The sequence below is a fragment of the Podarcis tiliguerta genome (genome assembly GCF_965153285.1).
Source record: "Podarcis tiliguerta genome assembly, chromosome: 16".
In the NCBI taxonomy this organism is placed as follows: Eukaryota; Metazoa; Chordata; class Lepidosauria; order Squamata; family Lacertidae; genus Podarcis; species Podarcis tiliguerta.
Genome location: NC_139549.1, coordinates 16,647,634 through 16,664,624, shown reverse-complemented (window position 1 = coordinate 16,664,624; position 16,991 = coordinate 16,647,634). Strand labels below are relative to the sequence as shown.

Sequence of the window (16,991 nt, the reverse complement as noted above, 5' to 3'; positions counted from 1 at the left end):
ACGAGTAGAGCATAAGTGGAGGAAAACAGGCACTCACTGTGGTCAGCAAAACCACATTTCTTTTTTCTTTTTTATCTTGTATACAATTTTATTAAGTTTTCTGTTTTACAATTTAAAATACTCATTATACATCCTTAAGATATCAATGACTTCCCTTCTTCTCTGTTTTACAAAAAGTATACCATTCAGTATTCCATTATTGCATCCATCAAAACTTGTTTACACTGTTGAATTTATCTTAATGCTGCCAGTGTTTTCAGCTGTACACAATTATAGCAAAACCACATTTCTAGCACCACGCTCTCCACAAAAGGCCCATCACCCCAAATGGCTTTCTGTGATCACAGAAGGGGTGGGGCCCCTAAGGCTCAAAGCAGGGGGCGCATCTAGGCCTCTCTATCTGACCTATAGGACTCTGCATCCCTCAGCGGCCTTGCTTCAGACTGCATTTCTGTCTGGCAGGAATTCATTGTTAAATTCTAGTAAAACGTACCGTATCTTACTTAACTGGATGGAGGATAGAGGGTGGGGGTGTACAAACCAACCTACTGTACAAAGATAAAAGGCACATTCATTATTCTGCCAATTCTGGCATGTGGCCCTCAGAAGGCTGCTCAGAAGAGAATGTGGCCCTTGGGGTCAAAGGAGTTCCCCAACCCTGACCTTGACCACTCATTCACAATGATCAAGGTGGTCCAACTCACACAACCAGAAGCATTAGTTGTAATGTGGTTAACTGTCCAAGAGCAATAACCTTTTTTACTCATTCCGCTTTCTTGTTGCTTACCAGTATCTGAGTCCTATCTTGTGACCTGGATAGAAGGAATTCAGGGCAGAGGTAGGCAAACAAAGTGCTTTGGGGATATGCGCTTCCAGAATATCACTCCGCTCAAATCCTTTTTTTCTCAACTTCCACAGAACTAGGATGCGATTATTCATCAGAGACTGGTTCACAGGTAAGAAGGGGATGCTTATTTGTTTAATAAACTTTTTCCTGGAAACTGCTGGAGCTGCCCTTGAAGATGTCTTGGAAACTTCAACTGGTCCAAAACTTGAGTTGCATTATTGGCCAGTGCGCTATTTAGATCTCCTATAACCCCTGTTTTAAAAATCTGGTTGCCAGTTTGATTCCAAGCCCTGTTCAAGGTGGTTACGTTAGTGTTTAAAGCCCTAAATGACACAGGTCCCAAATACCTGAAAAAGAGCCTTTTCTCCTGCAGAACCTATCAGGTCTTAAGACTGACAGAGGGAGCTGTCTTGGTTGTTCTACCACCCTCAAAAGCTTGGCGTAGTGGCAGCCTGGGAGAGGGCCTCCTCTGTGATAGCCCCTACATTGTAGAACTCCCCCCGCCCCAAGGTGTGCCTGGCACTTTCATTATACTGCTTTCATCGAATACTTAAGACATACAGTGATGCCTCGCAAGATGAAAAGAATCCGTTCCGTGAGTCTCTTCGTCTAGCGGTTTTTTCGTCTTGCGAAGCAAGCCCATTAGCGGATTAGCGCTATTAGCGGTTTAGCGGCTATTAGCGGCTATTAAAGGCTTAAGGGATTAGCGGATTAGCTGCTAAAAGGCTATTAGCAGCTTAGTGCCTTAGAAAAAGGGGGTGAGGAGCGAAAAAACCCCCCAGGAATCGCAAGACATTTTCGTCTTGCGAAGCAAGCCCATAGCAAATTCGTTTTGCAAAGCACCTCCAAAACGGAAAACCCTTTCATCTAGCGGGTTTTCCGTCTTGTGAGGCATTCGTCTTGCGGGGCACCACTGTATCTCTTTACCCTGGCCTTTGACACTTGAAATGTATATTTTTTGAACCCACATTTTTTTCTGCAGTTGTTTTAAACTGTTTTTAATATTGTGTTTTAATTGCTGGAACCCACCCTAGGAGTTTAGAGTGAAAGGCCAGTTGATATTATTATTATTATTATTATTATTATTATTATTGGCCATCTGTCATGGATGCTTTAGTTGAGATTCCTGCATTGCATGGCATTAACTAGATGTCCGTCGGGGTTCCTTCCAACTCTACAATTGTATGATTCTATGAATGCCTCTTGCTTGTCTGGGTGGAGAATACAAACTAGCCACCTGTACAAAGGTAAAATTTACCTTAATTTATCTGCTCAGTTGTGTCTTTGGCCTCATCGACCACTGGCTGGTGATTTCAGTACCACAGACAGCTTCTTCCTGGGGGCACATCTCTGAGGAAGGAGCTATCCATGGTACTGAAACCAGCACCCCCTGCCTTGCAGCCATGTGTACCTGTTGCAGATGGGTCAAAACCTTCTGCCTCTCAGTTAGCTCATGTATTGGTTTGGGTTGTGCCTCCAGGTTCCATCTGAGAGCGGGAGAGAGACTGATGTGAGTAGCCTGAACCTCCAGAGCGAAGTCGGGGACCAAAGCGATGAAGAAGAAGAGGAGGATCCTGAGTTGAAGGAGTGGAGGAGCAGGTACCGAGACGAGAAGATGAAAGTAATCCAGCTGGAACTGCAGTTGGACCAGAAGAGGAGAGAATGCGACACCCTCCTGGAAGGGTGCAAAGTGACAAAGGAGAGGGTCTGGGACCAGGTGCAGGAGATCAACCAGCTCCTTCCTGAGGGGGGCGGAGGGAGCCAGGGCTGTGAGGAGCTGAGCCAACGCTACAGCCGCGATGCCACAGAAGAAGATTATTACCTCAACCTCTTGGCCGCGCAAGTGCAAGAGCTGAAGAGGAGGAGGAAGCAGCAGCAGCAGGAGGAGGAGAAGCTTCAGAAAGAGCAAGCCAAAATGGCGGCCGTGCAAGAAGCAGGAAAAGAGGAGCCGAAGGCCCCTGTGGCCCAGGAGGAGAAAGTCCTGTGGCCTGGCGAGGAGGAGGCCGAAGAAGGGAAACGCCGTAATGAGGAGCTGAAGCGCCTTCGGGACGAAGTTGCGGCAGCCCTCGAGGAAAAGGAGAGTGCCGCAAGGAGGGTGAAGGAGATGGAGGGCCACATGGAGAACATGAGGGCCGTGATCAGCGTCTACGAGGGAAAGAAGAAGGCCCAGAGCGGGACGCTGAAGGAGATGGAGGCCCGTACGCTGGAGCTGGAGGGTGAGAACCAGCAGTTGCGTGGGCTGCTGGCAAAGCACCTGGGAGAGTGTGAGAAGGTGGGGAAGCAAGAGGGTGGGCTCCCCGCTGGGGAGAAGATGTCCCAGTTCCTCACAGAAATGGAGGAAGAATATGCCAGAGTGCAGAGGGAGAATGCTGAGGTGGCTTTTGAGAACGAGGCCCTGAAGTGGGAGGCAGAGGAGGCCCTCAGGAGCAAGCTGCAGTACCAAGCGGTGCCATCGGGGACGGTCAAGAGGAGCGTGTCCGCCTGGAAGAAGATTGTGGTGGGTCTGGAAGGAGCCCTGGCTAAGTTGGAGCAGGTGAACTTTGCTCTCCTGGAGAAAGCCAGGCCTCTCCGGGAAGCCATCTTGGCCTCTGGGTCGAGAGTTGTGGCCAACAGGAACGGGTATCACAGAGAAGAAGAGAATGGTATCATGGACGATGAGGAGAAGCTACCCGTGGGTGATGCCAAAGCCCCTGAGGAACTGCAAAAAGCCGGGAAAGACAAGAGCCAGCTCCCTGAGGGCTCTTCCGGGCAGGTCAAGCTCAGGCCAAAGCCTGAGGTGGCAGAAAACAAGGCCCGCCCCTGCCGGAAGAGCTCTGACTTGGAGAAGGAGGTGTGGGACCTCAAGCAGAACAATGGCAGCCTCGTGAAGGAGCTGGCAGAGCTGAGCAGGGAGAGGGAGAAGCTCCAGGAGCAGCTGAGGAATTTGTGTTCTCCGAAAGATGGACCCGCCGAGGCAGAGGCACCAGGGAGCTTGGTGGAAGAACTGAAGCAGACGGTGGACTCTCTGAACCAGCAGCTCTCGGCCGAGAGTGAGGAATCGAGAAAGCTGCGCCTGAGGCTGGAGGCCCAGAGGAAGGAGATGGTATCCGTGAGGGACACCTTCCTGAGGCAAATGTCCAAAGAAGCCGGCCACTTGAGGCCAGAGAATCTCGACAGCTGCATCTTGAAGGAGCTGCACTGGAAGCTGGACAATGTGGTGAAGAAGCAGAATGAGGCCTTGCAGCTAGTGTCCGAGATGGAGGAAGAGAGCCACGCCCTCGAGGTGGACCGCAGCCTCCTTGCCAACCACAACGGCCTTGACTCGTCCGTGGTGGAGGACAAGGCCTGGCGGGAAGGCTCCTCCGAGGCCTCAGATGCCATCGGAGACAACCTGAAGGTCAGGCAGCGGATGAGCGAGCTGGAGGAAGGCCTGCAAGAGCTGAAAGGGGTGTTAGAAGCCGTCCAGGTCTCCCTGGGAGGAAGAGGCAAGGAGGCCGCCCAGCTGAAGGAGGTACTCGATCGCCTTGTCGCCAAGATGGCCGAACTGCGCCAGGAGGAAGAGGAGGCCCTCAGGAAGCATGAGAAAGTCCGTGGCATGCTGTCTGTCAGAGCGCAAGCCCTGGGAGAGGAGTTGGCCGCCCTTCGGGAGAAATACGAGGAAGAGAGCGGGGAGTGCTCCCGCCTCAAGGAAGACCTTGCTTCCGAAAGGCAGAAGAACGAGGAGCTCATCGCTGAGGCTGTTGAGCATGAGGAGGAGGTGGAGGAGCTGAGAGGGAAGTCCCAGATGATGGAAAGTGCAATGGAGAAGATGAATAGGAAGATGGAAGAGATGGCCAGGACCTGCCAGGACAGAGAAGGGAAGGTAGGAGGGGAAATTTTGAGGGCTGGGGCGGCTAACCCCTTTTGGCCTTATGCCTTTATTATTTGTGCCCAAAAGGGCTCCCAATGTGGCTAATGTAGAATCAGTCCCTGCCCACGACATGCAAGGGGAAGGGACAGGGAGGGAAGAGGGGGTAAATCCAATCTCAGCCACCAGTTCTTGTTTATTTATGGAGATACGTAAATAACGTTATGTCACAAAAATATATCAAAGCCCAGATTCTGAAACAGCTGTTCCTATAATGACTGGCTAGCCCAGTCCAAGGGTACGAGGTGCCCGATAACAGCTGAGTTTTTATGCTTTTAAGAATGAATGTAATATGTGAGAATTTGTCATATTTTTAGTGGAACCAGTAAATTTGTCAAGATCAAAGGAGCAAGAGGGGGATTAGAAAAGATCTGTGCAATAACTTCACTGGAACCCCTGGCATCACTGGGCCTGTCTGAATTGCAAGGGCCATCTTGGGGGAACAGGGAACAAATATTATTGTTAGCATTATTAGAAATATACCATTAACTTTGACCAGTCTGCACCAGTGACCCTGTTGGTAAGGACATAGAATCATAGAACTATAGAGTTGGAAGGGATCCAAGGGTCATCTAGTCCAACCCACCTTACAATGTTATTACCCCATCCTATAGATGGGAAGATAGGGACATGGGTGGCGCTGTGGGTTAAACCACAGAGCCTAGGACTTGCCGATCAGAAGGTTGGCAGTTCGAATCCCCATGATGGGGTGAGCTCCCGTTGCTCGGTCCCAGCTCCTGCCCACCTAGCAGTTCGAAAGCACGTCAAAGTAAAAGTAGATAAATACTTTCTCTGGCGGGAAGGTAAACGGCGTTTCCGTGCACTGCTCTGGTTTGCCAGAAGTGGCTTAGTCATGCTGGCCACATGACCAGGAAGCTGTACGCTGGCTCCCTCAGCCAATAAAGCGAGATGAGCGCCGCAACCCCAGAGTTGGTCACAACTGCACCTAATGGTCAGGGGTCCCTTTACCTTTACTTTATAGATGGGAAGACTTAAGACTGAGGAGTCTGCTCAGGGATTCCCTGCAATAGATTTGACTTGGATGTCTCCTGTTTTGTCATATCCCCTCAGATCAGGAAGTTGCTGAAGGAAACGGAGAAGCTTTCAAGCGAAGTTCTTAATCTGCGCAGCGAACGTGCCCGACTCCAGCTGCAAAATGAAGTGAGCCTTGGGGGTCGTCCTCCCCAAATTATTTCAGTTTATAGAGACTGCTTACTATCTATCTATATCTATCTATCATCTATCTATCTATTTATCTATCTATCTATCTGTCATCTATCTATCTATCTATCTATCATCTATCATCTATCATCTATCATCTATCATCTATCATCTATCATCTATCATCTATCATCTATCATCTATCATCTATCATCTATCATCTATCATCTATCTCTATCTATCATCTATCTATCTATCTATCTATCTATCTATCTATCTATCTATCTATATCTATCTATATCTATCTATCTATCTATCTATCTATCTATCATCTATCTATCTATCTATCTATCTATCTATCTACCATCTATCATCTATCTATCTATCATCTATCTATCTATCATCTATCTATCATCTATCTATCATCTATCTATCTATCTATCTATCTATATCTATCTATCTATCTATCTATCTATCTATCTATCTATCTATCTATCTATCTATCTATCATGCACTGGAGTAGTGTTGGACTAGGACCTGGGAGACCAGGGTTTGAATCCCCACTCAGGTATGAAGCTTACTGGGTGACCTTGAGCTGGACATCACCTCTCAGCCTAACCTACTTCACATGATTGTTGTGGGGATTACATGAGGACTAGGAGAGACCAAGGTTCAGGTGTGAGTTGAACAGAGATGGAGACACACTGAGAGGGGGGAAATGGTAGTTTTAAATACAGTGGTACCTCGAGATACATACGCTTCAGGTTACATACGCTTCAGGTTACAGACTCCGCTAACCCAGAAATATTACCTCGGGTTAAGAACTTTGCTTCAGGATGAGAACAGAAATCGTGCAGCGGTGGCGCAGTGGCAGCAGGAGACCCCATTAGCTAAAGTGGTGCTTCAGGATAAGAACAGTTTCAGGTTAAGAACGGACCTCCAGAACAAATTAAGTTCTTAACCAGAGGTACCACTGTAATGGCAAAGGTTTGAGCAGAGCAAACCGGAGGTTACACTGAGAGGAATGCTGGTGGTTTAAACGAGGATTGAGTACAGCAAAAAGGGAGTTCAAGGTTTTGCTGTGTTCTACCCACCTCCACTATTTCTCCTTGTTAAGACTTCCTTAAAATAAAATTTTAAAAAAACCTAGCCGCAGCCCCTCCATGTTCTTCCCTTCCCAATCTATTCAGACCTCTCCCATTGTTTTAAACCACTAGTTTTCTTCCTCCTCCTTTCTTGCTCCCATCCCGTGTCCCCTGTTGTTATTGATTTATTACTTTTATAGTTCACCTTTCTCCCCAAGTAGCTCAAGGTGGCATACATGGTTCTTCCTTCATTTAATCCCCACGACAACCCTGTCAGGTAGGTTAGGCTGTTGTGTAACCTGCACCTGAAGTCCCCCACCGTTTTTCTGCCAGGAGAATGTCTGTGGACTTCATTTCACTGGCTTATTCACTTGTATTTCAGGTTGTCCAGAAGAACCACCAAGAGATTGTGGCCATCTACAGAACGCATCTGCTCAACGCAGCCCAAGTAAGCATTTCAGAGACATTTTGGTAATGTTTGTCCCGAAGCCTTGAGTGGAGGAGATATTCCTTCCCAGAGTCTGGGATCAAGAGGTGGACCCCTGGGAACTTTGGGAGGACAGGGGATGGTGTTCCAGTGGGAATAGTGAACCTCTGCTTCCCATGCCAACCCTCCAGCTGTTTTGGAGTCCAACTTCCATCCGTCCCAGCCATGCTGGGGGCACCAGGTTGGAGAAGGCTGCTGTATACCATACAGAAGAACGAGGGCTGGTCTATGCACACAGCAGACCTTTCTCTACTGGACTGCATGTTTCAAAAACTCCCAGATGGGGATTATTTTTTATTATTGAAAAAGGCATATAGAACTCTGGCATGTCAGGAAAAGAAAACTAGGCTAGAAATGCCCCTCTGTGATGTCTAGTTTCCTCTATATGTGGGGATGTGCTTGTTTTTGTAATCTTGGGAGGAGCATCCGGTCACATGATCTCTTGCCAGCAGTAGAGATAGAAGAGAAGTCCATAATGAATGGCTAAGGTACCTAATTGACAGTTATGGAACAATACATGAGTACTGTTCCGCTATCCTTCAAAATTCACATTTCTCCAGATTTTTGGGTGCAGTTTCCCAGTCAATAGATATGTTGCAAACATTGCATGTATCGGGGGAGTGTGTATAAGGCCACATATTTTAATAGAAATAACATACCAATAAATCTATAGATTTGTACATTAGTAGAACTTCTAAATGTTACTTGTATTAAGATGAATAAGGTTTTAAGATTGGATTATTAAGAATATAAGGCTCTAGGAACATGCATGAATAAGTTAATACAATGGAACCAAGAGTGGAGGAGTGGAGGGAAGTCAATTGAGTTAAGATTTATGATCTGAATTGTCATAATTGATTCATTTTGTTTTGGTTTTTATACTGTTTTTATATTTTATTTTATTTTTGAATTTTGCTTTTTGAAAATTAATAAACTGTTATAAAAAAAAGGAAATAACACACCTAAAGGCACTTTGCCATGTCTGCATTAGGCAAAATGGCATATAGTGTGGTATAGCGGTTAGAGTGGCAGACTATTAGGACTTGGGAGACCAGGGTTCAAATTCCCATTTGACAGTGAGGCTCACTGGGTGACCTTGAGCTCAGTCACTGCTCCTCAGCTTAACCTACCTCACAGGGTTGTTGTGAGGATAAAATGGAGGGGGGGACCAAGTGTGCCACCTGGAGCTCCCTGGAGAAAAAGATGGACTAAAAATGCAATAAAATAAATAAATGCAGAAAAGTAACTATTGGGAGAAATTCCAGCTAAGATGCTGGTGAATTTTCCCAGGGTCTGATGTGTGGTGTTTCTCCAATTCAGGGTTTCATGGATGAGGAAGTCCATGCGATGCTGCTGCGGATCCTGAGGACAAACGATGGTTGACTGGCAAATTTCCAGGCCTCCCACTTTCCCTTCATGTGAGATTGTTGTTGTGTATTTTTTGGGTTGTGAACTGCTCTGTGACCTTTGAATTCAATACAAATTTTAAAAAATAATAACAACAGTAATAATAGTACAGTGGTACCTCGGGTTAATAGTACAGGGACGCGGGTGGCGCTGTGGGTAAAACCTCAGTGCCTAGGACTTGCTGATCGTCAGGTTGGCGGTTCGAATCCCCGCGGCGGAGTGCGCTCCCGTTGCTCGGTCCCAGCGCCTGCCAACCTAGCAGTTCGAAAGCACCCCCGGGTGCAAGTAGATAAATAGGGACCGCTTACTAGCGGGAAGGTAAACGGCGTTTCCGTGTGCTGTGCTGGCTCGCCAGATGCAGCTTGTCACGCTGGCCACGTGACCCGGAAGTGTCTCTGGACAGCGCTGGCCCCCGGCCTCTTAAGCGAGATGGGCGCGCAACCCCAGAGTCGGACACGACTGGCCCGTACGGGCAGGGGTACCTTTACCTTTACTTTACCTCGGGTTAAGAACTTAATTCGTTCCAGAGGTCCGTTCTTAACATGAAACTGTTCTTATCTAGAGGCATGTTTTCGCTAATGGGGCCTCTTGCTCATAGCTATCAATGTTTCCTTTTTTAAAAGGGAAATTCCCTTATTCCAAATAGGATTCCTCGCAAGAAAAGGGAAAAGTTGACAGCTATGCTCTTGCTGCCACTGCACCGCTGGCACACGATTTCCATTCTCATCCTGGGGCAAAGTTCTCAACTCGAGGTAACTCTTCCAGGTTAGCGGAGATTGTAACCTGAAGCGTTTGTAACCTGAGGCGTTTGTAACTCAAAGTTCCACTGTAATAGTAATATTCTGATGGCTTGTAGCAGCCACCAACCATCAAAGATCCCATACCTAGTCAAAAAGTGAGAGAGGGGGAAAGCTATTTTGCACACCCAAAGAACATGCTCAGAGCACTCAGAATACTTTCTGAGCCCATCTAAAGTTCATTTCCTTCCCATGCAGTCAAGCAGATTTCTTGTTGTATTGGGTTAGGAATTGATCCCAAAATGAAAATCGGGACCTTTAAGTAAGTGCTGCCCCCAAGAGGCGAGACAGCTCTGCAGCAAAGCTCATGAATCCTATGCCGATTGTGCTGATCCACAAGCCCAAAGTGGCTTGGTACAGGGATACCAAAGGACGTCAAAAGCACCCTTTATTAAAGAAAGGTGTCATCTTAACAACACAACCTGCAAAGCCTCGCTGCCGTTACAGACACGAGTTGGACACCGCAGCAGTGAAAGGTCGTCATGACTTGTCTGCCAAGCATTAATATGTTAAGCATTACTTACACACCAAGCGGGTGGCGCTGTGGTCTAATCCACTGAGCCTCTTGGGCTTGCTTATCAGAAGGTCGGCGGTTCGAATCCCCGCAACGGACTGAGCTCCTGTTGCTCGGTCTCTGCTCCTGCCAGCCTAGCAGTTCGAAAGCATGAAGTGCAAGTAGATAAATAGGTACCACTCCAGCGGGAAGTTAAACGGCGTTTGCGCTGCTCTGGTTCATCAGATGTGGCTTAGTCATGCTGGCCACATGACCTGGAAGCTGTATGCCGGCTCCCTCGGTCAGTAAAGCGAGACGAGCGCCGCAACCCCAGAGTCATCGGCGACTGGACCTAATGGTCAGGGGTCCCTTTACCTTTACACACCAAGCAAACTACGTAGGCTGGCATCAGTAAATGCTCAGAGGCCCCTTCCCAACTCTCTCATCCGTCTCTCAGATAAGGGAGTAGCTGGCAGGTGGCTCGTAAGAAGCCTCTCCTCTCCCAACTAACTGAACCCAAATGAAGGCTTCAAAGCAGATTAACACATGTGAGCTCATTCTTGCAGCAACGAACAATTAGCCCTGGGGTTATCGTGACTACCAAGATGGCGTTTTCAGGCGTTCTGTAACATTTTCAATGTTTGGTTCTACACAGTGTTCGAATCATTTTCTCATTCCAGGTTTCCATTCCATGGCAGAGGCAAATACCAGGAGGGCAAGAAGAATCCTGGCCTGTGGTTCCAGCACCTTTCTAGCATCAAGACACCCGTCCACACACACAAACACACACACACACCTCTTCCCAGAGGTCAGCTTTGATTTCCAGAGTTGTCCAAGTGGCAAATCTGTGCGGCATGGAGCAAAGATTCCATACCATGATGCCCACCCGTGTGCTGTGCTGGGAATTTTTTTATTATTTTTTTTTTGTAAAATAATCATATCTTCCTCTGTCTCTCCCCACCCCCTGACACTTTTCTTTTTAAATTATTATTGTAGAATAGGGAATATGTGCTGGGCTGGTGAACAGAAAGGAGAGTGAGCAATGGGGTAAAAGAGAAACTATAAAGGAAGTGAATCAAGAAACAGCCCCATCTTGAAACTGGCTTATTCCAGGGAGATGCGCCTTAGCCCCAAGGCATTTTGGTCTCAGAGATGGCAAGGTGCCCTCTGCAACCACACAGTGGGCCTCAGTCCAGTAGGGTTTTACCTCCCTGGGGTCAAGACCCAACATATATGGCCAGATGAAGACCTTTAGAGGCCGCAAGCAATGAACAGAGCATGGTGCCTCCTCCCACATATTATTTAAAACAAAAACCATGCTATAAACCATAAAAAGAAAATGTTGTTTTTCGATCAATATTAGTAGGACACCCCCTGACTCTAGGTAGGGATAAGAAACAAAAAGAGAGCAGAGAAACTGGGGAAGACAAGTGTAGAGTGGAGGTTAAGGTCACCCAGAGTGTGGATTTGAACTCAGGTCCTAGTAGTCCGACACTGTAACCTGTGCTAGGCAGGATAACCTGTGCCTGGAGTCTCTGGCAGAGTGAACATGAGAGGGAGCCTTTAGAATCATAGAATCATAGAGTTGGAAGAGACCACAAGGGCCATCGAGTCCAACCCCCTGCCAAGCAGGAAACACCATCAGAGCACTCCTGACATGTGGTTTTCAAGCCTCTGCTTAAAGACCTCCAAAATAGAGGATCAGGCCAAGGGCCCATCTAGTCCAGCATCCTGTTCTCACAGTGGCCGGCACCAGATCCCTGTGGGAAGCCTGTAAGCTGGATTTGAGCACAAGAGCATCTCTCCCCTCTTGGGCTTTCCAGTAATTGGTATTCAGAAGCATTGCTGCCTCTGGCCCTTGGACCATTGTGGCTAGGAGCCATCAATCACCCTCTCCTCCATGAGCTTAGTCTGCCTATTGGGTGATCCAGAACTGTCCGCTGTAATGACCGGGAGTAATGCTCTTGTGCTACTCGTGTTCATTTCAGCAAGGCTTACGCAAGAGAAAGCTCCATTGCGGACTGTGTCCCACGCGCCTCTGATCTGCCCATCTCCCCTTCTGCCATCCATAGTAGTGCCTCACATCCACTGTCTGGGGCAGCTGCTTTCCCCTCCTCTGAAGGGAGGGTGGCTTTTAGGTTAAGGGCTGAGCCCTTCTGCAAGGATCACGGCCGTGACAGTTTGCACAAGATGCATCCTTCAGCTCCTGGAATCATAAAACGTTGGCAGGTACCCCAAGGCCATGCACTCTGACCTCTGCCAAGGATTATTTGTTTAATCTCGTTTGGATCACCTGGAGAGGGTGGTTGCTGCTGCTTCATCTTAAAAAAGATCTGTGCTACTGTATATTTAACAACTGTGTGAGAAAGCATGCATGCTTGTGTTTAGTTTTGTTTCTTTAAAAGAAAAATGCAGGTTGCATTGAGTCCTGCGGAAAGAACTCAAATAAATTATGTGTGCCTGGCAGAAATGCCTTCAGTCTGTTGTCTCTTCCCTCCTCCCCACACGTCTATCCCATGGGTCACCCTCTCTGAGCACGTCAAGGCCTTGTCCATAATTTTGCTTCACTCATATTTTGATCCTATCGTGTGCCAATTAATCCCATCACTGCTCCCACCCAGTCTGAGAGCTTTTCTCGTTGTCCCGTAGCTTTGCCTTGCGGAAACGCAATCTTTGGGGCTGAATCGGATCTTATCAGTTGCGTAGAAAGCCTGAAGAGAGATCTGCTTAACCAAGCTTCAATTCAGCGGGTGGGCTTGAATTTTCGCAAAGTGCAATCACACAGGAACGAAAAAATGCTTTCGTACCTGGGAGAATGAATCGGGATGTGACACCATCAGAAAATGGTTCAAGTGAAAATGTGGATGAGCCCCAAAAGCCTGGCTTCATCCAGCACAGCATCCTCTTTCCAAGAGGGCCCAATAAGATGCTTCAGCAGGAGCCAATCAGATGTCCACAAGCAGAACATGAAGACTACAGCCTGTCCGCACACTGTTGCTCCTAGCAGCAACAGTGGTATAATGAAAGGTATGGAGGGTCCTTATAACTATTGTGGCAAACCGTCAGCGATAGGCACCACATCTTGTGGCAGTGAAGTTCTCCCCAGTGACAATATGCATGCTGGTTGTAGCTTAATTCCGGCACAAAATTCCTTTTCGTGCTGTCTGATAAATATGGCAACTGTCCAGCAGAGTGTCTCTACGTGTGCTTCATTCTGGTATGAAAAAAATTAAGGAGGGACTGGGGACCACGGTCTCTCGTTTTGCAAATTCCCTCAAATGGCATAACCCATTTTTAAGAGGGGAGTCTGGCAAAGTGAAACACTTTCAGGTCCACCCTTTCCTTTCTACCTCTCCCCTTTTTCTGCATTTCTGTTCCCCTGATGGACCCCCTGTGTTTGGAGGGGTCCCCCTCCCCCTCCGAAGCAAACTAAGCAAGAGCAGCCAACCTTCTGCATTGGCCCACAATGCAATGGGAAGCCAGGGACAAAAAACCTGTTTCCATAGAGAAAGGGTGGAGCGAATGGGAGAGTTGGTTGCCAACCCAGTTAGGGAACAGAGAGAAATAGCCCAGTTTTCAAGCTGATGACCTTCCCAGAATTTCACAGGGCAAAAAAAATAATAAAGCACTTTTTTTTTAAGGAATGGGAACCTGCTGGGTGCTGTGTACAGAATACAGAATTGCTGCATCCTCCCTGGCTCAAAGTACCTAATCCTTAAGACAGAGGTGGCCCGTCTCATTTTGCCACCTGAGACAAAATGGGGGTTGCCACTGTCTTCTGCCACCCATTGCATTGCCACCACTTCCGTCGCCCCCAGGCCCCAGCTCTCCCCAAATTCAACAGAAGCCAGGGCACTCCTCAAAGCATTGCCAAGCAACTCCTCTGCCTGGGATGAAGAAGATGAACAGCAAAACCGCACACCAGAACCCCACCTTGGCGGCAGAAGTGGCGGTGGGGCAGTTCAGTTCTGCCACCTGAGGCTGGCGCTCCATATCACCTTAGGGGCAGGCCAGCTCTGCTTAAGGAGGAGCTTAAGAAGAGGCTGCTGGATCAGGCCACTGGCCCATCTAGCCCAGCCTCCTGTTCTCATAGCAGCCACCCAAATGCCCCAATAGGAAATCCACAAGAGCCTTCTCCTCTTCGGTGGTTTTCAGCAACTGGAAGCTTCGCTGCCTCCAGGTGTGTAGACAATGTCTGCCAATGATCTGAGCAAAGTTTCCATTTACCCTGGAGTGGGGATTCCACCCCCGGCATTGCTCTCGCCCCCCCCCCCCATCAACAGAACAAATCGCAAATGAAATTATTAGATATGCATGTACTGAATTGATCTGCCTTCTGCTTTTATCCGTTCTGAATTTGTCCGATGAAACTGACACGGTGGGTGGAAAGCCTTGCCAACTTCCTTGTTTGCTTGGTTTCCTTGAAAGGGATGCTGGAAATGGTGCACAGAGTAATTATAGTCCATTTTTAAAAAATGCCTTTGGGAGGAACTAACACAAAGCTGTTCCTCTGACTGTGGCCGTGGAGAGAAGGGGTAGTGAAAGGAGACGCTTATGGTCACAGGGCAGTATGGCCCACTATGTTGGAAGATCCAGGACAGACCACAGCTTTTCTCTATGCAGAACAAAGCTAAGCTATGGAACTCCCTGCCACAGGAAACAGGGGTGGCCACCAACTTGGATGGCTTTAAAAGAGGATTAAAGAGATGCACAGAAGAGAGGGCTATTGATGGCTACTAGCTCTGATTCCATAGTCAGAGGTAGTAAATGCTTCTCAAGACCAGTTGCTGGAGACCACAGGCAAGGAGAGAGCTCTTGTGCTCAGGTCCTGTTTGCAGGTTCCCCACAGGCATCTCACTGGTTGGCCACAGTGAGAACAGGATGCTGGGACATTGGCTTGATCCAGCAACCTCTTCTTAGGTCCTTATGCACTTACTACCCAGGGTACATAAGGTGAGTGAGCACCTTCCTTTGCAAAAGCTGGGTGTGTCTCCATGAGACGATGGTAAAGGTAAAGCTTGATTGAAAGTACATGCGTACTTCATGCTCTGGAAACTTCCAGAGAGGATTATTGCAACATGCTCTACGTAGGGCTGCCCCTGAAGACAACTTAGAAACTTGAAATGGTCCAAAATGCAGTGGCCAGATGACTGGATGGGGTTCCATTTAGAAACCCATACTTTTAAAATCGCTTCACTGGTTCCCAGTTCATTTCTGGACCCAATCCAAGGAGCTCACATTGGTGCTTAAAGCCCTAAATGACTCGAACTCCAAATACAACTTTCAGATTTGAAAATAAGGGATCAGCAGCCTCAAAAATAAGGGGTCAGCAGCCTCACCTGTCCTGGGGACAGTCTACGGGATATCTAACAATCCAGGAAAGCAGCGGGAAACGGTGCTGGAATAAGGGAATTTCCCGCAAAAAAAGGGAAGGTTGACAGCTATGTCCAAATACCCAAAAGACCGCATCCTACCCTACAGACCCTCTGAGATCAGCAGAGGGGGTCCTCTTGGTTGTTCCACCACCCTCAGAAATATGGGGCCCAGGACACTGTCTTCTCTGTGGTGGCTCCAAAGTTGTGGAAGTCCACCTCCGTGGAGTTGCACCTGGCTTCTTCACTATGCAGCTTTTAGCAAATGCTGAAGAGACACCTCTTTACTCCGGCCTTTGATGTTGGAGATGTTTGTTTTCAGAGCCCACCCTATTCCTGCAACTGCAGTCTGTTTTAACTGTTCTGAATTTTGAATTTAAAATTGCTATGACCCACCTTGGGTCCTGTTGGTGAATAATCACAATAAATAATATTACTTTCAGCCAACATCTCGACGTTGCCCCTTCCACTCACACTTCAGGTGGGCTTTGTCTGTCTGTCTTTTCCTGCTATTGCTGAACGTGTAAACTGGGCATTTATGCACTCAAAAAATGTGCTGCGTTGAATATTCTTTCTTCTCCCCCCCCCCACAAAAAAAAAAACCATTCTCAGGGTGGTTTGGGGGCAAGGTCGCATCCTTCCAAAGTCTTCATCCGAAACCTTTGTGGGATGTTGTGACAGCTACTTACCTTTAACCACACGAGATGTTCAGTGGTTTTTGTTGTTTTTTAACTTCCAGAGGAGGGTTTTGAGAGTGTGAGGCCCTCTCAGACGCTTTCCACAATTCCTCAAAGGGTTTCAGAGCAAAATGACATGACTGGGGTCCTTCCAAGCCACACCAGGAACTGTGGCCAACACGGAAATTGAGGAGAGGGCTTTGCAACTGCTGCAAGTGGCAAGAGGCCCTTGTTTTAAAGAGCAACTCACTTGCCGATCTACATTCTTAAGACACTCACTCTGTGTGCCCTTCACACATGATGCTTGTATCAGGCGTCTGCCTAAACACTTCACATTAAATAATAAATTGCGATGGCAATAAGCAAGTATTAGAAAAAGCAAATCACGCACATTGTTTGATGAACTTGATCCAGACTTTTATTTTAAAAGTCTGAGAGTCATTTACACCTCCAGGGCCCCTCTGCCACCTCCCTTGCCTCTTAGTGCCCCTCATGGGTAACCCCACCACCCCCGGGGGGGGGGGGACCACTAATAAATATGAGCCATATAAATGAGTAGGATGGTTCAGTTCTGCTTGGCGCTGTGGAGTGCTGAGCTCCAGGGGGCAGCACAGCCTTGGCAGAAAAAAGAAAGAAATAAGTTATTTTTAACTGTGATGAAATTTTTTTAACCAGCCTGGGTCTGTTAAGTTGGGTTTCCGGGTTCCAACTGCCAAGATAAACCTCCCAGATGACAGGGAAGGAGCGGTTTTGAGCTGTTTGGGAGAGTCTGATACTTT

At 47.7% G+C, this 16,991-nt stretch overlaps 1 protein-coding gene across 2 annotated transcripts in view; it reads left to right on the top strand.

The window, feature by feature from the left end:
- The window catches only part of ANKRD35 (ankyrin repeat domain 35), a 29,289-nt gene extending 17,786 nt beyond the window's left edge, over window positions 1–11,503 (top strand). For both annotated transcript variants that reach the window (XM_083417150.1, XM_083417151.1), the window contains exons 9-14: window positions 919–956; window positions 2,328–4,688; window positions 5,805–5,894; window positions 7,362–7,427; window positions 8,787–8,884; window positions 10,844–11,503. In XM_083417150.1, coding sequence (XP_083273276.1) covers window positions 919–956; window positions 2,328–4,688; window positions 5,805–5,894; window positions 7,362–7,427; window positions 8,787–8,849 — 2,618 coding nt within the window. In that variant the 3' untranslated portion in view covers window positions 8,850–8,884; window positions 10,844–11,503. The remainder of the gene's footprint in view (window positions 1–918; window positions 957–2,327; window positions 4,689–5,804; window positions 5,895–7,361; window positions 7,428–8,786; window positions 8,885–10,843) is intronic.
- Window positions 11,504–16,991: the final 5,488 nt, after the last annotated feature.